The 21,909-nt window shown below is 31.8% G+C and overlaps 2 protein-coding genes, 1 long non-coding RNA gene and 1 pseudogene across 3 annotated transcripts; 2 read left to right on the top strand and 2 right to left on the bottom strand.

Annotated features, from left to right (window-relative positions):
• Nucleotides 1-869: 869 nt before the first annotated feature.
• Nucleotides 870-3,278, top strand: LOC105782421 (uncharacterized). Its single transcript, XM_012607150.2, has 6 exons — nt 870-1,085; nt 1,381-1,430; nt 1,894-1,991; nt 2,196-2,294; nt 2,588-2,760; nt 2,894-3,278. The coding sequence occupies exons 1-6, from the start codon at nt 873-875 to the stop codon at nt 2,978-2,980; spliced, it is 720 nt and encodes a 239-aa protein (XP_012462604.1). The 5' UTR covers nt 870-872; the 3' UTR covers nt 2,981-3,278.
• A 1,390-nt stretch (nt 3,279-4,668) lies between these two features.
• On the bottom strand, nt 4,669-7,967 carry LOC105784626 (cytochrome P450 86B1-like; annotated as a pseudogene).
• A 2,322-nt stretch (nt 7,968-10,289) lies between these two features.
• LOC105781843 (uncharacterized) lies at nt 10,290-11,015 on the bottom strand. The gene is made up of 2 exons (XR_001129629.2): nt 10,868-11,015; nt 10,290-10,710 (listed from the first exon to the last, which is right to left on the bottom strand). It is a non-coding gene; the product is annotated as an uncharacterized LOC105781843 (long non-coding RNA).
• Nucleotides 11,016-17,614: 6,599 nt separating this feature from the next.
• On the top strand, nt 17,615-20,563 carry LOC105783792 (uncharacterized). Its single transcript, XM_012609437.2, has 4 exons — nt 17,615-17,855; nt 18,044-18,138; nt 18,558-18,814; nt 19,445-20,563. Exons 1-4 carry the CDS (start codon nt 17,826-17,828, stop codon nt 20,248-20,250), a joined length of 1,188 nt encoding a protein of 395 aa, XP_012464891.1. The 5' UTR covers nt 17,615-17,825; the 3' UTR covers nt 20,251-20,563.
• The last annotated feature ends 1,346 nt before the right edge of the window (nt 20,564-21,909 follow it).

The raw sequence follows: 21,909 nt of genomic DNA, 5'->3' as shown, positions 1-21,909 counted from the left end.
TTCAATGGTGTGATATTTTGAGATAAGAAAATATCACTTGTTAGCCATGTAACAAAAAGAATGACATTGGAATGAACTTGAATATATTAACAATTAGACTTGGATTTTTAAATTGAAAGGTAAGGGTCTGTTTGATTGCCAGTAAAATGTTTTCCGTAAAATGATTTCTGGAAAATGTTTTACTTTTCTGTAAAATAATTTACTAGAAAATATTTTCTGCTGTTTGGCAGATTTCCTGAAAATATTTTCCGGAAAAATTATTTTTACATATATTAATATATATTAATAAATTTTTATATTTTAAATTATTTTTACATATATTGCAATGATTTATTTATAATAATACTCAATTATTAAGCTACAATATTAATCGTTATAAATTGAAAAAAACTAATATCAAATAAATTATCTGTAATTGTGTTAAAAAAAACAAGTATTGAATAATTAAAAAAACAAGTTACTGGAAAATCGATAAATAGAAGCAATTTTCTACCGGAAATGAAGGAAGGAATGAAAGAGGCGATAGAGATGAGAGCACGGAAAATGTCTTACGGAAATTGAAAGGGTAAGACATTTTCCTTAAATTGTAACCCATTTTCCCTTATTTTGGAGTTCATTTTCCAAATGGAAAATGTTTTCCGCCAATCAAACGCTGGAAAACTTGGAAATGATTTTCCGGAAAATCAATTCCGTCAATCAAACAGACCCTAAATGATTAAATTTTTGGAAATATAAGTAAAGGGATTAAATTTTAAATGTACGAGGAGTACAGGGACTTGAAACATAATTTAATTTAATCTTTCAATTTTCATAATCGCGTATAGCCATGGCGGCGAGGCCCACATCAACGATACAATGAATTTATACCCCAAATGTCCGCCCATCAGTCAAAATCAAGTTTCTCGGAAAAATCGACGCCAATGGCCTTCAGAGACACCGTGAAAAGGGCGGAGCAGCTGGTGGAGACGTCGATGAAAGGGAACGACGCCTCCCATGATGCCTCGCACGTGTGGAGGGTCAGAGACCTTGCCCTCTCCCTCGCACGAGAGGAAGGCCTCTCCTCCAACCCTGACTCCATGGAAATCGTAAACCATTTCATATTTGATTTATTTCCCTTGTCTCTGTGTTTGCGTAGTTTAAAAGACTCAATTCAAGTTGACCCTTAACTTTAAGCATGCCAGCTTTTAAAACTACTGACTCTAAAACTGAGCAATTGATTGAAGATTCAGCTCTTTATTTGCATTATTATTGGTATTTGATATTGTACTGATGATTGGAGCTTATCAAGTTTCCATGGTCTAATGTTTAATTTCAAAAGCGAAGGTACTAAGTTCTTGCCTACTAAATTTCTCTTTGCCTTTGGTTTTGTTTCCATGGCAGGTGGAGCTAGCTGCACTTCTTCATGATGTAGGTGATTACAAATACTTGAGGTTTGTATTTCTAGCTTTTGTTCAAAAACCATGTATTAACCAGTGTTCATGGTCTGGTTAGAGGAACGAAAACAATGTAAATAGCTATTTGCTTGGTACTAATTCAATAGGGGTAGTTTTCTTTGATTGTATATAGTATTTTCAGAAGTTTGTGAATTGTTTGTTGTCTCAATAATTTTATAATAAACTATATGCTAATTGGATTGTTAGTCTTATTGGATTGGATTGCCATTGTTCTCTGATTGAAATCATGCATACTAATGCAAAAATTGCTTGGAGATGGTGATTTCTGGTAACAGGCGTATTAACATTCCTATTTGGCCTTTGGCATAAGAGTTGTCTTTCTCAAATACAGTGGTCCATTATTGCATTTCTTCTAGTTAAGTTATTAAGGTTGCTACCCAAAGATGGTTTTTCATTTGATTTGCTATGAATGTGTGAGTTCTTCTACATTGGCATGCAGGGATCCGTCTGAGGAGAAGCTAGTTGAGAATTTTCTAGAGGAAGAAGGCATAGCTGAGAGCAAAAAGATGAAAATATTAAGCATCATAAAGGGAATGGGTGAGTTTGAGTTTATTTCTCAGGCTAATATTTCTTCCATTTGTGTTTTTATTAAATTTAATCCTAGTCTCTTAGTCATTAAAACATCTTATTGTCAATCTTATTCAATCTTTGAATGTCAAGTAGGCTTCTAAGTACCCTTTTGTATGTACTTTTTTCACTTCATATTAAATTCGAGTATGATAGACGTTGTGGTTATTACAGGTTTTAAAGATGAACTTACTGGTGTGGGAAACCAGGAATTTCCCCCTGAATTTGGGGTTGTGCAAGATGCTGATCGTCTCGATGCAATTGGTGCCATAGGTAATTTGCATGTTCTTCACGTTAATTTATTCAGTCTCTATGTTAGCTTCCGAAGGAAACGCGTTATAAAATCTAACTCGAGACAGTTTCATTGTTTATTCTTGGCTGGCTTGAGTTATCGATTCAGATTTCTTTTGCCTGTAGGATGGTTTATATAAGACACTGCAGGGTGTACTTACTAATATGCTTGCTTACAATTACATAAAGATACCTATACCTTTCTTTTTATCCCATTTGCTCAACATGCAAAAAGACCTAGATGTCTTGAGCTGAACCAGAGTTCTTCGGTTTAGGAATCGCTCGCTGCTTTACATTTGGTGGAAACAGAAACAGAGTGCTTCACGATCCTGCTATCCAGCCACGATTGGACTTATCCAAGGAACATTACATGAAGAAAGAGGAGCAGACTACTGTGAACCATTTCCATGAGAAGCTTCTTAAGTTAAAGGATTTGATGAAAACTAAGGTACCCCGATATGCAAGAAAATTTCCTTATAACCGGTGTATTATATTACTTTAGGTATTCATACATATGCGTATCACTGGTATTGTTAACTTTGACTATGCTATTGAGTTTGCACACTGATGGAAACTTCCAGGCTGGGCTAAGGAGGGCCGAGAAAAGGCATAAGGTCATGGAGGAATTCCTTAAACAGTTTTACGCAGAGTGGGATGGGAAGGCCTGAAATGAGGTGATTTTCCTTCACCTAGATATATACTAAGCAATCACCTTACAAACTCTGGTTCTGATAATGAAACAATGTTTTGTTGGGAATAATTTCAATTTTCAAATGGAGATACTGTTGAGGACATGTTGTTGGCTAAGTTACTTCTGCGTACTATTTCCGTATTTTCTACGATCTATACCTGGACTAAGATTTGTGTTACTATGTCTATTATGACAAGTCTCATGTTTCTATAGAATATGTATCATAACTCTGCACTGTGCTTTGTTATGATTAAGATTTAAGTTGGATTACAGCACACCACTTACTAGTTCATTTTTTGTAAGCCCTGATATCATTAGATGATAAATAGATAGGTTTTTCTGCAGGAGCGCTGCATGTATTAGTCTAATCCATGTATTTTGCTTCATTAACTGTCATGATCCGCCCCACCAAGCCTCGAGTACATAATTCGGAATTGTTCTCTTTGAGTACTTGCAAGTTCCTCAAGGTTTTGTCACTTTCAAATATATTTCCACACATTTGAACCCGAAACATAACACACTAAAAAGTGCATTCTATCAAACTGATTATGTACACACGCTCGGAGGACCAAATCGTAGCATTTGTGTTATATACCTTCATCATCATCTACCTAGGAGATCCCATGTCAGCCTAGCTTGTTAATGAAGGATCAACAACTTGAGTCTATCCAATTTAGACTCCAAGCAACTCGAACAAGAAATTTAGAAGTAACTTAAAACCTATTAATAAGTGTTGGATGCCAAAACATATATTTAGGTTTAAATCTTGAAAATAACTTTATTAGGAGTAAGGGTGAGTGTTCGTTCAAATCGAATCGAATGAAATAATTTTGAGTTAATCGAGTTTACGAATCCTATTTTATCATTCTAATTTGATTTGAAATTTTTTTGAGTCGAGTGAGATGAAATTTGAATCGAATATATTTGTTCAAGTTAAATTTAAAAAAAAAAAGATTTTGGGTACTTGTAATCATTGTCACCTAAAGTAATTAAATTTGCCCAACGTAATCAAATTTGTTATTAACTTTCATTCCCTCATAATTTATTTATTAATCTTTTATATATAGGTTAGCTTCTTTGCTTACTTAGTTGCTTCAATTATCTTCTAATTCTTGCCACTATGTATTTTGAAATTAAAAAATATATTAAATGTAAAAATATCATTTTTAATAAAAGTTATCTTAAGATAAAATGTAAAATTGATACCAACGTAAAATTTTAACACTAATTTTATAGCATCATCAATAATTCAATTTTAACAAAAATTATAAAGACTCAATATGATTAAACAATTCAATAATAAAATAGTACAAGATGTGGAATTTAATTTAATAATATAAATAGTAGATATAAATAAAATTATTACTATTTAGATTTAGAGAATATTTTTGGATGATTTTAATTATTGATTTGGGGTAAAAGTTAAGAATTAAAAGTTTAGGGGAAAATAAAAGGTTTTAGGGTTGAGGGAGTAAAATTTGGGGGGTAATATTCCAAATAAATTGGGGGGGATGATGGGTTTGGGTAGAAGGGGGTGGGATAGGAGGGGAATAAAAGTTTTGGGAAAAAATAAAAAGTTTGAGCGGTTGAGGGAGTAAGATTGTGAGGGGAAATATTAAAAAAAATTTGGGGGGGTGGGAGGGATGGTAGGGGAGTACAAGTTTTGAGAGAAAGTAAAGAGGTGTGGGAGTTTGGGGTAGTAAAAATATAAATTAGATTTTTTTTGAGTCGAAACAAGTTTTGCTCAGCCCTAATTAAGAGATACAATCATGAACTTCGAAAAATTAATCTTTAAAAATCATAAAATAGATGTAATTCAAAATAATATTTGAATAATCCAGATTTAACTTGGACCGTCTAAGTGAAGCTTTATATTTTGACATACAAGTATGGATATGATTTTCAAATATCTAAAAGAGTGAGTACAACACAATAGAGATACATAGTTGAATAGTTATAAAAGTTTATGCAAAATTTATCCTCAAACTGTAGAATTTTTATTTAAGTATTAAAAGTTTTTTTATCAAAAGTGATATTTAAATATTTAAACTTTTAATTTTGCATTAATTTACTTTAAAACCCAATTCTAGCCGAACATGACATGCGGCATGTTCTTAATTCGTACTCTTTCTTGAAAAAAAAAAAGAAGAAATTGATAGTTTAGATATTGTATTTTGAAAAAAAAAACTTTAAGAATATAAGTGAAAAAAGCAATTTAATTTTGGCATTACTTTTATAAATAAACCTTCAATAAATAAATAAATAAATAATCAAATCCACCATTGAAGCTTATCTCTTTCATTTGAGGTACTCGTGGAGCCCTGATTCGTGGCGGTTGATGAGGTTCACCATAAGCCCATACTTCATGTACATTGTCAAAGCAATCTTGGGTGCAACAGGATGACCTTTCACGGTGTAGCGGTATAGGATGGAGGCGGCAGTGAACTTCATCTGGTAAAAAGCGAAATCTTTGCCTAACAGAGGCGAGGACCGCTGTTGAAGGTGAAGAACTTGTAAGCTGACTCGCTCATGTAATTGCCATCTCTTAGCCATCTCTCAGGTTTATATTCTCTGCAATCTTTTCTCCAAATGGATTCTATTCTTCCCATTGCGTAGATTGCATATATTACTTTCGTTCCTGTCTTTATCACCGTTCCATCGGGTAATACGTCGTCTTCAACAACCTGAATAAAGATAAAAATTACTGAGCAAATCACAGGGTGCTAAACTTATAATTTTACCTCTGCCCAAAAAGTGTATATACTTTAGAACACAAATGTATTTAAAAATAATTTGAAACTAATTAATAACACAGGAAATATGGTACAATATCTAATTTCATTATAATGTTCAATCAATAGGCCTTGCGGTGCGTTTACATTACTCTTTGTCTTACGCTAGAATATCTAATCTCATTGCCACCGTTGTTTTTACACTAATAACAAGAAAATGCACCGCTCATCCAAACTCACACTAAGTTACAAACTCAATCAAATGCATTATTAATATATATAGCTGATAGAGATAATAAATTGTATATATTAAAATAAATTTAAAATACATTAAAATGAAATTTTTATTGAGTGTTAAATTTTAAGATTTATTAATCCGATTGATGCAGTTTAAATCCCATAATATTCATATTTTTATTGTTTTTTAAAATAAAATACTAAAATACCCATAAATAATATAATTTATTTTAATTACAAAAGAATATTTTCATAAATTTCATAACTGAGTTGGTGTCCTTAATTAGATTAATAGTCTATTAAAGCTTAGTTTAAGAATTCTTCTTAAAAATGCTTTGGAGTCTATTTTAACTTAGAGAAGCACTTTTTCTGTAAAAGGATCTCAAAATATTTCTTAAAAATAATATTAAATACACCTATTTCGTGACATCAGCTTACCAAAAGGTTTATTAAATATAAAATAATAAAAATATGATTGAGTTGGTTTAAACAAATAATTTTGATAGAAGCGAGTGAATAAGTTGGTATCAATCAATCCATAGTAATTTAATTGCTTCTCAGCTACTCCAACAAATCAGGTGTCACCAAAATCCAAAATACTACTACCTAAAAATCTAATTTAAAACCCAGAAATTCATTCAACCCAATAAAAAAGTGATGATAATCAAAACTATATCGAAAATGTTAAAGTTTATAATTAAAGGAAAATGGTTAATGCATATAATTTTAGTATTTAATTTAAGAAAAAACTGGGTATGAAGCAAACATGGTGTACCGGATTCGGGAAAAAGAATTACCTCCTTCAGATCAACAGGTACAGAAGGATACAATCTGAGAGCCTCTGATAATGCAGCTTGTAAGTAATCCATCTTCTTTATCTCCTCCGCTTTAAATATCAATTCGCCATTTTTTATCTCTTCCCTTTCCTTAACAATCCCGCTAATCTCTGCTACAATTTTTTCTTCCACCCTCGGGTTCTTTCCTACCAACCAAAAAAAACCAGCTCAACGCCACCGCCGAAGTATCTCTGCTGGCCAGTATGAAGTTCACGCAGATATCTCGCAAAAACTTATCGGAAAATGGCTTCCCCTCCTCGTCTTTGGACGCCATAAACACCGTCAACAAATCTGATCCTTGCCGTAGTGACACTGACAGCTCCTTCTTCCTCGTTTCGATAACTTTCTTGGCGAATTCATCGACGTCCTTTATCAACTTTTTCAGCTTCTTTTCCGACCCCAAATCAAGGCACTTCATGGTTTTCCACACCCATGTCGGGGTCACAAACCTGAGCGCCGTCACCTCCGTCGCGTCCTCGAGCGCTTTAGCGAACGGTATGTTGGGCAACTCGGGGATTAAGCACCCAGGGTCGACCCCCAAGGGCTATAATGCAAATGTTATTGAGCGTTAATCTCAATAGGATATCTTGGAGTTCTATGGGGATCGATTTGTTTGTGGCATTTTCTAAGACAGATAACAGCCTAGCGTGGACGAGCTCCACCGATGACTCGGTGGTTAACCGCCGGAACTTAGCCGAATGAAACTCGGTGCTCGCCGCTTTCCTCTGACGTCGCCAAGTTTCGTCGTCGGCACTGAATAACCCGTCGCCGAGGAGGTCGCCAACATTTTCGCGAAAAGAAGGTCCTTTGGGGTAAACGGAGAACTTGGTCTTGAAAACATGCTCAAGATTCCTAGGATCGGCAGTGACCACGAAACTTAGGCTACTAAACCATGGACCTATAAACAAAAAAGTTCCATTCTGCTGGCAAACTACGTGGGAAATCAGCTCAAAAAGATCGGACCGGAGACCGGATATCAACGTCGTTTCTGCCTCAAGTAATGTATAGCAATGAAGACTATAAGGGCAAGGATAAGCTCTACGATATGAAGATGTAAGAAAAACAACCACCGAGAAACAAATATTCCGGCAAAATTGTCATCGTTGTCGGAGGAATTTAGGTTGGTATTAGGGTTGATCGTCATGGTTTTGAGATGATAGGAAAATTAAGCTGATTTTGCATAGCGAAAGACACTGCGTTTTTTTTATAAGGTATGCCTATGCCTTTTATTGGCATGCAATTCGATAGGGGTATGCAAAATTCGGATAAAATTGAAAAAATTTAGTTAATCGGTTGAATTTGGTTAATCGGTCAGTTAACTAAATTTTTTTGGTTGGGGTTGGTTAATTATTTTTTGATTTTTCGGTTAATGGTTAATTCGGTTCAAAACTAATCGGTTAACCTAATTTCTTCGGTTTAACTGAAAAAATTAATAAATAAAATTATAATATATAAATAGACCCACTATTCACTTAAACCCAATCTAAACCCAAGTATCCGACCCAACCCAATTACTCAACCCAACCTAATCATAAAAATTACAAATAATTTAATAAATTAAAATAAAAAACATATAATTTTCAGTTAATGTGGGTAATTCGATTAATCCGGGTAATTCGGTTAATTCGATTAATTTGGTTAATTTTTAACCAAAAATAAAAAAATATATAGTTTTCGGTTAATTCGGTTAACCGACCGAATTAATTGAAAAAATTCCGTTCGGTTAAATTTTTTTTTAAATTAGTTTGGTTAACGGTTAAAAAGTTTGAAAGGTTGGTTAATTCGGTTAATGTTATTTTGGGTCGGTTAACCGGCTGAACACCCCTACATGTGGGCTTGTTGAAAAGATGGTAAAGGATCAACAAGAGTCTATCCAACTCCAGCAAGTAGTTTAAAAGCAACTTAAAATCTAATAACAAGAAGAGTGGGATGTAATGGACAATGAAAACAATATTGTTAGAAGGAACGGCTTCAAAAAGCGTAAAATAATTTTATAAGAAAAAGTAGTAATAATCTAAATTTAAAATGAGTTGATGTCTTTATACTTTGTGTAAAGAATTAGTGAGTCAGTTAGGAGGTTAGGAAAGTTTTTCTTTTCTTTTCTCTTGTATGTAAAAAGATATTGAAGATAGTTCTATTCATCATAATCTTCTTAGTATCTTCAAATCTCTAAAAACAGAGATACAGAGTTGAACAGTTATAAAAGTTTATGTAAAATTGATCCTCTAAATATCTAAACTTTTAATTTTGCATTATTTTACTTTAAAACCCAATTCTGGCCAATGAGAACATGACATGCGCCATGTTCTTAATTCATAATTGATAGGGAATAAAGCAACTTAGTTTTGGGGTTAATTTTGTAAATAAACCTTCAATAAAAGAAAATCATCAAAGCAAGTTTAGCCTTTAGGTGCAACAGGATGACCTTTCACCCCCTTCACGGTATAGCAGTATAGGATGGAGGCGGCGGTGAACTTCATCCGGTAAAAAGCGAAATCTTTGCCTAAACAGAGGCGAGGACCGCCGTTGAAGGCGGAGAACTTGTAAGCTGACTCGCTCATGTAATTGCCATCTCTTGGCCTTCTCTCTGGTTTATATTCCCTGCAATCTTTTCCCCAAATGGATTCTATTCTTCCCATTCCGTAGATTGCATATACCACTTTCGTTTCTATCACCGTTCCATCGGGTAATACGTCATCTTCATCCTGAAATGACGATAAAAATTACTGATCAAATCACAGGGTGCTGAAGTTGGAATTATAACTTCTTTTAGGGTTAAAATATAATTTTAACATTAACCTTTTCATTTTTAAAGGAATTAAACTTATCCCCTAGAAACTATAAATTTAGAACACATGTTTAAAAATAACAAAAAAATATATGTTTTAAAACTAATTAATAATAACACATGAAATATGTATCATACTAAAATTTAAAAATTAAGATTAAATTATTTATCATTATAGTATTGAGATAATAAATTATACATATTAAAATAAAATGTATAAAACACATTAAAATTTAAGAGTTTACTAATATGGTTGACGCATTTTAAATTCCATCATATCCATATTTTTATTAGTTTTGTTAAAATAAAAATACTAAAATACTCGTAAATAATAAAAGGAATAATTGAAGCTTAGAAGTCATTGTCAAGGTGGCAAACAGTACATATCATAAATCAAACAAAAGGTCATACAATTTAATGACCTTCAGCATCAAAGTGTAAGGTCTTTGAATTATGTTTTCATCAAGTTTTTCTATCAGGTTATTCTTTAGCTTAGGTTTTAATTGTTAGTTAGAATATGATGTATGCCATATTTAAAATATTTGGATGAAATTTTAAACACGTCGCTATTTATTTTATGGAATCATTTATGTTTAATTTGTTAAAGAAAATGAATAACTCTCGTAAATTTTAATAATATTGTAATACTCAAATTTTGCCCGGCCCGAGCCCAACTATTAAAACCCACATACATTTCAGAATAAATAAATAAATAAAGTCTAAATGTCCATTACATTGACCCAATTTAAAAAACCCAAAATTACATACCCAAAGTCCAATTAACAGAAACCCAATGCCTAAACTATTCAAACACTAGCCTAGCCCAAAGCCTAACACAGCCCAACCTAGCCCGAAACATTCCCTAAACGCAAACCCTAGCAGCAATAGCTCCAGCAGCCGCAACAGTGGCCTCCCACACGCGCACCTCCACGCCACGCTCCTCCGTACGGCCGTACCTGCAAGAACGACAAACAAACAAGCAGAAACGAACAAAAAACGACAGATAACAGTTGTAAAAAAAAAGAAAAGTTGGAGATTTTGATTTTCTCGGCATTTTCTTTTCGGCTATATAGGCCATTAAACAGAATCTGTAAGGGTTACGCACCCACGCATACTGTATCAAAAAAAAAGAAATCAAAAAAACAAAAGATCAGTTTTTGAAGCTGGTTCTTTTTATTTTTTTTCTCTGCGTTTTTGGTGTTGTTCTTTCATTTTTTTCTATTTTTTATTATATACATATAACAATAAAAAGAAAAGAAAGGAGAACGTACCTGGCAGCGAGATCCCGACCCTCTCCGTTGTCATCGGAGTATGGGCTAGGTTCGGAAGCCGTTCGCATGCCCTCAGTACAGAACGACGCAGAAACCTTAGAGTTTCTTTAGGTTTTTTTGAGAAATGATTTAGGTTTTAGGTTTTGTTTGTCTTTGAGTGAGTTAAAACGTCGTCGTTTGGAGCCAATATGGTGGCTTTGAAACGGCGCCGTTTAGAAGCCTCAGACCCGCGCGGTGACCCGACCCGGGGAAGGATCCGCGCGTTTTGGCCTCTGTTGGGAGATTTTCGAAAATGGTCCTCTCTCTTTTGTGGCTTGTTCAAATCGATTCTTTTCTTTTTTAATTTTCGCCCTTCAATTTGATTTTCGTTTTATTTTAGTCCATACTGCAACGCAGCGTTTTTTTTTGGGGGGGGGGATATTTTCTGCTTTACTCCCTCCTTGTTCCTCGCGCACCCGATTTGGCCCCTTTTCGTTTTTATTTATTGCGGATTGGCCTCAGAATTTCTGTTTTCATTCCAATTTAGTCATGATTGATATTTTTTGCTATTAATTAATTTACTATTATTATTTTTATTACTATTTATTATTGTTATCATTATTATATTTGATTAAATTTCTATTTACCTGTCTATATATATATTACTTTATTATTTACTATTATTTTGAAACTGTTTTATTATACATATATGTACATATATAATATATATTATTTAATTTTAAACTATATATTTTTATACAGATATAACTTTCATTAAAATTATTTTTACCTCACATACATATAATAGATTTCCTTTGATTATAATTATTTACCTTAAAGTTGTCTTGTAAATATGTATATATGTTTTAAACCAACATTTTCTTTTACATACATATATAATTTATTTCTTTTGGGAAACTTACTTTGTTTAATTTACCATTTTCAAATTTTACATATATTGTTGTATGTATATCACTTTATATATTTTAAATTTCTTCTTATATAATATTTGCTTCAAAATTCATCTAAAATGTTATTATTTATGTATTGTATCTTTAAATTTTGGTTAATAATTCATTTAGTTATTATTTGTACATGATATGAGATAATTGCTTACGTGTATTATATTGTTTGCTCATATCTATTGATTCTTTATCGTTTATTAGCGTGCATCTTAATTTACGAATACCATTTCGCATTCTACATTATTATTTCATCGTTTTATTTGTTCAAAAGACCATTATTATTTCATCATTTTATTTGTTCAAAAGACTATGTTTAATATCATTTAAGTATCAAAACCAATTTATTCAAAAATCTTCAAAATACTCGAAGTTTGGATTCCTCGAGAGAATTGAGCCCTAACGTATTGGGTTTCAATTTTCCTCGTCGAATCTAAATAATCGAATTTTTTTTAAACATACAAATTTCAAATAAAAACCCATTCTCGAGAATTCGACACGTTGTGTCCTAATGCATTGGATATGACATGTTATTTTCTTGAGACGAGGATTTTAAAAAATAAAGGCAATGTTCGATATTTAGGAATTTTTGTGAAAATGAACCCTAACTTACTGGGTTTTGATTTTCTCATTTGACCCAAATAATCGGATATCCTTCTCAAAATGCATGAGTTTTAAAGGTCAAGAGATAAATTTAATTTTAAGGATTTAAAACGTTGCACTCTAACTTACTAAGTGTGACGGTTTATTTCTTTGAAATAAGTAAATCTCATCATCCAATTCTTTTTACTCAAATTTTCTTTTCAAAGGATCGTATTTTAAAATCTTTTCAAAGTTTCGACACTAAGACATTAAACAATCGATTCGGTACCAATTTTGAGCGTTACGAGGGTGCTAACCCTTCCTCGTACGTAACCGACTCCCGAGCCTATTTTCTCAAATCTCGCAGACCTAAAATTTATTTTTAATGGTGAACCGATAACACCTTAATAAAAGATCGGTGGCGACTCCCAATTTTCTTTTTTAAGTCGACAACCAAAATTTTGTTTTTTAAACATAAAAGTGGTTTCGACAAATATCATTTATCATTTTTTAAGACATCATATTTAAATTATCTAAATAATATGTATATAATGCTCCAACTGATAATATTATAAAGATTCAATTATAGCATTTTAAGAACTGGAGCAATTTAAATCATTCATACATGACCCAAGTTAAGCTGAGGGGCAAAAGACTTTGTTTGCCCCCTAAACTTATTTTAATTTCTTAAAAAGAAAGAAAAAAAAAAAGACCTTACGTCTTCACATGTTGATGTTTGCACTTTTCAATTTCCATAGTCACTCTAATTGAATGTACTAATTAGACCTGTGTATTGGTCAGGTTATTTGTTCAAGTTTTGAAGATTTGTCTGAAATTTGGGAGGGTTTGGACAAAAAAGTTTTACCTGAAAATTGGCTTGGGCAAAAAAAATAGGCCCGTTTAAAATATAGGCCAGGCTCGAGCTTGAATATTCAAGGCCCCATCCTGACCTGACCCGTTTTAAGTTTATAATATTTTATATTATGTTATTTTTATATATTATGTAATTTAGTACACATTAAAAAAATAAATCTATACTAAATATATAATACGATTCTAATATAAACATTAAAATAATGTTAAGATGACTATATAAAAGAATTTCAATAAATAAAAAAAGGTATAAAATTATTAAAAATAAAATAATTTTTTTAAATAAAATTTAAAAATAAGATGGGCGTGCCTAAAATGAGCCTGATTTAACCTTTTGCAAATATGAGCAAGTTTGGACAAAATTGTAGATCTAAATTTCGGGTCAGGTAGGACTTAGGCAAGTATAAAGTATGTTAATATTATACTTAGACCCAACCCATAAACACCTCTAGTACTAAACTTCTTTAGTACATTTTTATACTTTCAATAATGTGATTTTCAGTATCTTTATAAAATAACAATTTTATGAACCTTGTATTGCACAAATGGATAATAGAATTACGCATGTTTCATCATACATGCTCTTATATTTCCCTACTTCTCTTGTGATAATATAATACAATAAGTGTGCTAATTAGCATGATTATACATGTTCCAAGGGTTTTTCATTTTACTCCTTCCCTTAGAGAATGTATTACTTTTTATTTATTTATCAATATAAGTTGAGTTTTTCACATTCTCCACATTGTTATCTATATAACTTATGTTATATTCCTCATGTAACTTTATGCCATAATGGTCAATGGTAATACCGTTAACACAAATTTATTACCTTCTGTAAATCTTCCTCATGCTTTTGAGAGTACTGTCATTATTTTCACCTTCCATAAGTCTTCCCCATGTGTCTGGGAGGAGGGTTATTATTTACATCTTTTGTAAGCCTCACCTCATGCACCTGAGAGTAAGGTTATTTCTCCTTTATTCCTAGAAATGTTTGTGTTATTTCTCCTTTATTCCTAGAAATGTTTGTGTTAACCATGCAAACCATCCACGTGCAAGACTCATGATTAATATTTCTGCGGAAGACAATGTTCCAACCCTTATGCAACACCGTACACTCGACTTAATCGTTGGATCCGAATGTGTGATGCTACATTACGTTGACAAAGCAACTCAAACTAATTCACTACTATTATTGTAATGACCTAATTTTCAATGGTGTTGAAAAATGTAGTTTCAAGACCTTAATTTTTCATAAATCGAGTCAGTAAATATTAAATAAGGATATTTACAGAGTTAGGGTATACATGAATTGAAATTTGGTTAAGTGATTTAGCCGAAATTGTGAGTAATTATGGCTCAGACACTAAATCGTAAAAGTTCAATCGCTATAGATTTTTAATTAAATTAAGATTTAGGGACTTAAATAACAATTATCCAAAGGACTAAAATAGCTAATAGACCAACTTTAAATGGAGGATAGTGGGATGTGATGTTAATTACCATTAGATTAAAGTAATTGATGATTAGTGATTAATTAGTTATGATTAAGTTAATTAATTAAGTTTAATTAAAACTAAACTAACTATATATACTTAAGATAATGAAAAAATATGATAAAACATCTTCTTTTTCATCTATTCACCATCGTCCACCCTAAAAGACATGGGAGAAAGCTTTTGAAAGCTTTACACATTCGACCACCATTTTTAGGCAAGTTCTTAGCTATTTTCCATTAATTTTTATATATTTGATATCATGAGAGCTTGGTTTAACTAGCCCATGTACTAATTTGTAAAACTGTTAAAAGTTTTGAAAGTTTTCATTGTTGAGAATTGAATGAAATTTGTGTGAAATTGTTAGAAATTAAGCTTAAACTATGAAAAGGATTAAACTGTAATGCTTAATTATACTTTCATACATTAGGGACCAAATAAAATTAAATACAAAACTATTCTGAAATATTGGTAGGGATAGAAAATAGAAGGTGCCTAATGAGCCATGGTGAAATCAGATTCTAATCCGAGGTCCTAAATTGGAAGTTATGCTTGTCCAAGTTTTAGGGACTAAATTGAATAATTTGCAAAAATCTATGTAATTTGGTATTTGATTCTAAATTGGTTTGAAATTGATTGTATGATATATTTTGTGATTACTCGTAATTAACGACAACACCAAACTACCAAGAGGGAAAGGAAAAGCGAAAATCGTTGACGAGTGATGCGTGAAATCTCGATTTGTACATTTATAATTTAAGGCCATGTTAATTGATTGCATTTTCATGTTATCTGCATATGGGATTGTCAAGGTGGGTATATAGTGATACATTGAACCATTGGATTGAGCTTGAATATGGATTACTGAAATAGAGGACTAAAGTGAATAAAATGTAAAATATCATGAATTGCTTGAAATATGATATGTGTTATGGGATTGGGTGAAAATATGTATTGAATGATATGAATTACATGTGATATGTTAATGAATTGGATTGTGATAGTGAAAATGATTGAGAAATGGTATGTGTACTAAATTGTAAAAATGAATTGAATATTGATACCCTATTAACTAGTCGAGATGAGTTGGATATAGTTGGCATACCATATGATTGAATTAAGTATGGGATTATGCACTTATGCACCAAGAAGCACCTCTTGTTCCAATATGTGCTTTGTGCGCCAGTACATACTTAGTGTGCCAGGATGCACTTCGTATGCCAATATGCACTTTATGCGCTATCATGTAGTTTACGTGCCAGTTACCCCTACTTTAGTTTATCTGATGATGCACTTCGATGCTAGTTTGGTGAGTTGGTTGGACGATCTGAGTATCCATTCGAGTCTGATTCAAGTTAATAGGGGTTATAAATGATATATAATGTCGAAAATGAAATTGGTAATGATATGGAATTGATTGTATATACATATATGGTTTATAGATTGAGAAAAGCATGTAATCTAACATGCGAATTGGCTGAAATGAGCCCTATAGCCCTAAACGAAAAAGAATAAGTCGATAAGCTCCAGAAATGAATTGTATGGTATGAAATCAAAATAAATAGATGATAGCCATGAAACATGAATAGTATTATGTTAATAGCATATGGTATAATTACATAAATGTGTGTGTTTGATTCTTAAATGTATTGTATGATTGGTGAACAAATTGGAATTGAACATTTTTGTGCATTGTTGAATAGGTTGGTTGATAACATATTAGTATGCTTATACATGTAGATTGATAATGAAGCATGATTGACAAATTGGAATATGGTTTGGTTAGATATTGAGGACATAAATGCATGATTTGTCTTAAAGCATACTGTTAATGTTAGATTATATGTTTATATATTGAATCATAGATGTACTACTGAGCCTTATTACTCAGCGTATGGTTTGTTTTCTTCGTGCGTAGGTTTAGGTACCCCTCAAAGCCCTGAGAATTGAAGCCAACATCCAAACCGTCGTTTACGACTCAATAAAGTTTGTATAGTTCATTCATTTTTGTCTTGTAACATGTACCTAGGGACACTTAGCTAAATGTTTCAAATGGTTAAGTTGTACATGTTGTGATCTTATGCAAATGTTAGAAATTATGTTTGAATATGTTCCTATAGTTGATTTGGAGTTTTAAAGTTAAAAGTTATGTATTTGTATGAATATTTGGTTGGTATTTGGAAGATTAGTAGAAAATTTTGACCTAACAAATTGAACTGTTACCATTCGAGTTAGGACTAAAGTTTGATTTTAAAAAGAGCAAAACTAAAATTGATCAAATTAGAGTATAGAAACTAAATTCATAACTTATGCATAGTAAAATGACTAATACAAAATTCCACTTAGTCAATACTAATTTATTTTCATTTCTAAATACTTATCTTAAAATAAATTAGTTTAAATAAACAAAATCAATGACTAAATTATTAAACATATAATTCCAAAAATAATTTTAAAAAGAGATTAAGATAAACCAATGAGCTAATTTTATATAATTTTGTATCTTTTGAATATTATTTAAAAGTCATTCTAATTTAATTATATTCAATGATTATTTTGTATTTCTAATCAAAATCATTAAAAATAATTTTTCAAACAATGTTATTGGAATTAGATTAGATCAACTGATTGGATTGATTAGATCAAAAATTAATTAGTGTATTGATTTAGAGAAATAAGTTAAACTTAAATTGATATGAATTTATTGAACCGAGTTAAAAATTCTATTGAGTTAATTTTTTAAATATTTTATTTAATTAAATGGGATCAACCGATGGATTCGAGAATGCGTGATTTAACTTCCCTAACCAGCAATCCGATGGTAAAAACATTGCTTTCGAGCCTCAGGCAAGCCCGATACTCCTTAAAAGGAGATGAAAAGCCATGGAATTGGAACCTATGTTTAAACTCAATCAAGCCCAAACAGAGCACAAACCTAAAGGTCCCCAAAATTGGGAAATAGGGACTTTCCTTAATCGACTTTCTTCCACCTTCGCGTCTCTAAGCTGAGCAAAGCTTAAAAGTCTCAGACTTTCACTAGGGTTCTTGTTAGCTGCTGCTTTGGCAATGGCTTCTTTTCTCAACAAATTCCAAGATGTAACTACCCTTTTCTCAAGTAGCTGAACAGATTATGCCTTTTTTTTTTTTTGCCCATCAATTGTGATATCGTGCATCGGATTTATGTCGTTTGTGAAATTGGGTATTGATGAATCAATGGTGGAGTTTAAATCAGTCCATTTTTGTGCATCAAATAAATGTTTTTTTTTTCTCTATTGATGTTCCAGGCTGTGAGAACCTTTGCAAGAAGCCCCAGATTTACTAAGGACCCAAGGAAACTCCAGTTTGAAGTTGACATTAACCGCCTTTTTATGTATACCAGGTTAGTGGTCTCCCACATCCATACCCATCCTCTCATTCATTATTAGAGTTATCAAATTTTATCTGAAAACGCAACCTGATTAATCTTACTCAGTCTGATTTGATTATAAAAATTCAATAACCCGAAGCTGAAATGACTTGAACCGGAAACCTGAAAGGACCCAAATCAAGTGTCAAACTCGATAAAACCTGAAACGACTTGACCTGGAAATCTGAGTGGCAAACTTACTGTAACCTAAAACGAACCGAAGCTGATAGGCACTTGAAATGATTTGAAAATATTAAATTTTGAATTGGTTCCAACTCATGTTGACCCGACTCAAAATCAACACAACCTGCTTGATTGACTGGTCTATTCATTGTCATTATTCTTAGTTCAATATTTTGATTACCTGAAAATGTTGCTTGTGCAATGTTCAGTTACAATAATTTGGGAAAGAATGTGGATGAGGCTGATGCGGAGCAGATCATCGACATGGCTAGTAAAGCCTCATTTGCCGACCAACAGAAGCAAGTGCAGGAAAATATTCATAATCAAATTAAAAACCTCTGCACTGTAATGGATGCAATCCTTCTCGATGTCAACGAGCCGCAAGAATCTCAGTCCAAAGCTACTCCTTCCCGAAGTGGTCTCAGTTTTGCTATTGGGAGGAACGGCCCAACTAATAACCATCCTGGTGAGTATATTTTTCGTTTATTTTGGTTGTAATAATATGAAATACAAACAGTTTAACTAAAGTTTATCATCGTTGCTAAATTTGTCATCGTCTCATAGATGAAATGAAATAGCAACAAGTTTTTTCAAATATTAATCTTTTTATCCATTGTTTGGCTTTGAACGTATATACCTTTGGGATATCTGTTGTTTGACTTCCATTGTATATGCTGCTGGTCTTGAGTTTGCACTTTGTATAACAGAGATTAGAGGAAGGCCCTGCTGCTGCTGATGTTCTTTTCGGTTCTAACTATTGATGGTTTTTCAGTCCAGATGTTCCTAAGATAAGGCCATTAAAACGTACCGAACTCTCACAGAGGCCATTAAAAATGTCACAATGATGTCCTCGGTTCTTACTATTGATGATTTGTCATAGATGAAATGAAATGGCAACATGTTTTTTCGAATATGAATCTTTTTATGTGTTGTTTGGCTTCTATCATACATGCCTTCGGGATATCTGTTGTTTGACTTTAATCTATGTGTCATTGGTCTTGAGTTTCCACTTCGTACTAATAATAGTAGTGATTAAAGGAAGGCCCTGCTGTTGATGATGTCCTTGGTTCTAACTATTGATGGTTTTTCAGTGCAGATGTTCCTAAGACAAGGCCATTAAAACGCACCGAACTCTCACAGAGGTTGAAGGATTCCATTGGGTACACTCTTGATGTCAAACAGTCGCAAATACCCCACAGCGAAGCTGGACAAGGTTTATTTTTGAATGGTGAAGCTACTGTTGGATCTGTAATTGCCATATACCCTGGTGTTATATATTCCCCGGCTTATTACCGATACATTCCTGGATACCCAAGAGTCGATGCACAAAACACGTATCTGATAACGAGATACGATGGGACTGTCATCAATGCCCAACCTTGGGGTTTTGGAGGTGAAGCACGTGAATTATGGGATGGATCGAAAATGCTAGATGCAAAGCTCAACAGGGATGCAACAGAGAAAGGCTCGGATCGGCTTTGGAAAATGCTTAGCAAGCCTTTGGAGAGCTCGCGAGTGGGGAACGGTGAAGTTTTGGAACGTAGGAACCCTTTAGCCTTGGCTCATTTTGCCAATCACCCTGCTAAAGATACGGTGCCGAACGTGATGATCTGTCCTTACGACTTCCCACTGACTGAGAAAGACATGAGAGCTTACATTCCAAATTTATCATTTGGAAACGCTGAAGAAGTAAACATGAGGAGATTCGGCAGTTTTTGGTTCAGATGGGGTTCGAGAAACAGCGAGTCAAATGGTCCGGTTTTGAAGACTCTTGTATTGGTGGCTACTACAGCACTTTGTGATGAAGAAGTGTTGTTGAACTACAGGTTAAGTAACTCGAAACGAAGACCGTCATGGTATACTCCCGTCGACGAAGAGGAGGATCAACGGAGATGGAGCTAAATTCAGGGATATGAGGTATTGAAAAGGAAATTGCAGTCAGTGTAGGGTGTAGACATATAAACTAATGAGTGTTTTGATAATTTTCCATGTTTTTTCCCCTTTCCAATAAATTCTTTACACATAGGATTTTGAATGATTCGTTAAAGTATGCCATCAACATTGCATCTTAACATGCCATTACCGTCTATATGGCGGTGTTGGCGAGGTGATTTGGTTATTTCGATTTTTAGTTTGGTCGGTCGAGGGAGTCATTCGAAACGTGTAAGCCAGTCGATTGTTAATTTTTATATCAACTAGAATGATGTTCCATCTATACTTCGTTTTAAAATATGTCGTAAGGACGTGTTTAAAAACGATTTGGTAATTAAATTTAGATATAATTCACATCGGTAGCATGTTTGCTAGTTATTGTATTTAGTGTTTTAATTAAAAATTCACTTACCTTGTAATTCTGCAACTTAAATTAATTTTATACAATAATGATATTTTGATTTTAAGATATTTTTATAAGTAGTTAACTAAATTATATTATAGTTATTATAAATTAATTATATTAAATAACTAGATTATGTAGTATTTAGGTAAATTATCCCGTTAGTTACTGTAGAATATTTTATTTTATTTTTTGTTAATTTTGTCATTGTCGTTATATTTTTAGTTCATTTTTGACATACGTTAAAAAAATCTTATAACCAATTACAAAGTGCTACATAGGCGTCTTTATATAAAAAATAAATATGTTCTTTTATTAAATGTATATACATATTAAAAATATAAAAAAGAAATAAATATATAAAAATTCAGAAAAATATATTTAAATCTAAAAACATATAAATTATAAAAAATTTAAAACAAAATTTTAAAAATACGATAATTGAAAAAATAGTTGAAATTAATAATATTATTACAAAATGTAAAAAATTGTAAAAATTATAAAAAATGTAATTTCTTTCATTTTTTACAAAATTATAAAAAGGTATTATAAGATACTTTTTAAAATTTTTATAACATTTTTCAATTTTATTTATTATTTTAATTTTAAAGTTTATAATTATAAATTTTAGAATTTTATAATTTTTTTAAACTTTTTTATATATTATATATTATTTTTTTACATTTTTGATTAATATAATATATTTAATATTAAAAAAAAAGGACACATGGTGTATTCTAATAGTGCCACGTGGCCTGTCAATGCTCCAATCAACACCGGTCAATGGTCAGTCAAAGTAAAAAGTGTTTTGGTTTATCGATCGTTGACCAGCATTGACCGACCGTGTGGCACTATTAGAATACACCTTGTGTTCTTTTTATTTTAATATTATATATTATATTGATTAAAAATGTAAAATAAATCATATATAATATATATAAAAGTTTAAAATAATTTAAAAATAATTTTTATAAAATTCTAAAATATATAATTTTAAACTTTAAAAGTTAAAATAATATTTAAAATTGATAAATTTAAAAAAATAAAATATATTTAAATTTCAAGTAATTGCAAAAAGAAAATTGAAATTCAAATACTCTTTTAGAAATTTATAATTATATATTTTATAAAAATTACTTTTAATCTTTTTACAATTTTTGTAATAATATTATTAATTTCAACTAATATATTTTCAATTATCATTTTTAATTTTATTTATATATATT

The sequence above is a fragment of the Gossypium raimondii genome, chromosome 13, assembly GCF_025698545.1.
Source record: "Gossypium raimondii isolate GPD5lz chromosome 13, ASM2569854v1, whole genome shotgun sequence".
NCBI classification, from domain to species: Eukaryota; Viridiplantae; Streptophyta; class Magnoliopsida; order Malvales; family Malvaceae; genus Gossypium; species Gossypium raimondii.
The sequence above is the reverse complement of the archived record's forward strand: the minus strand, read 5'-3'. Positions and strand labels throughout refer to the sequence as shown.

What these genes read in the sequence shown, in the direction of transcription:
- LOC105782421 (XM_012607150.2), top strand. Translation starts at nt 873, where the DNA reads ATGTCCGCCCATCAGTCAAAATCAAGTTTCTCGGAAAAATCGACGCCA. An exon ending in AAGCATCATAAAGGGAATGG is followed by an intron (nt 1,992 to 2,195) that starts GTGAGTTTGAGT and finishes TGGTTATTACAG; the next exon opens with GTTTTAAAGATGAACTTACT. An exon ending in CGATGCAATTGGTGCCATAG is followed by an intron (nt 2,295 to 2,587) that starts GTAATTTGCATG and finishes TCTTCGGTTTAG; the next exon opens with GAATCGCTCGCTGCTTTACA.
- LOC105783792 (XM_012609437.2), top strand. Translation starts at nt 17,826, where the DNA reads ATGGCTTCTTTTCTCAACAAATTCCAAGAT. An exon ending in CGCCTTTTTATGTATACCAG is followed by an intron (nt 18,139 to 18,557) that starts GTTAGTGGTCTC and finishes TGCAATGTTCAG; the next exon opens with TTACAATAATTTGGGAAAGA. An exon ending in CCCAACTAATAACCATCCTG is followed by an intron (nt 18,815 to 19,444) that starts GTGAGTATATTT and finishes TTTTCAGTGCAG; the next exon opens with ATGTTCCTAAGACAAGGCCA.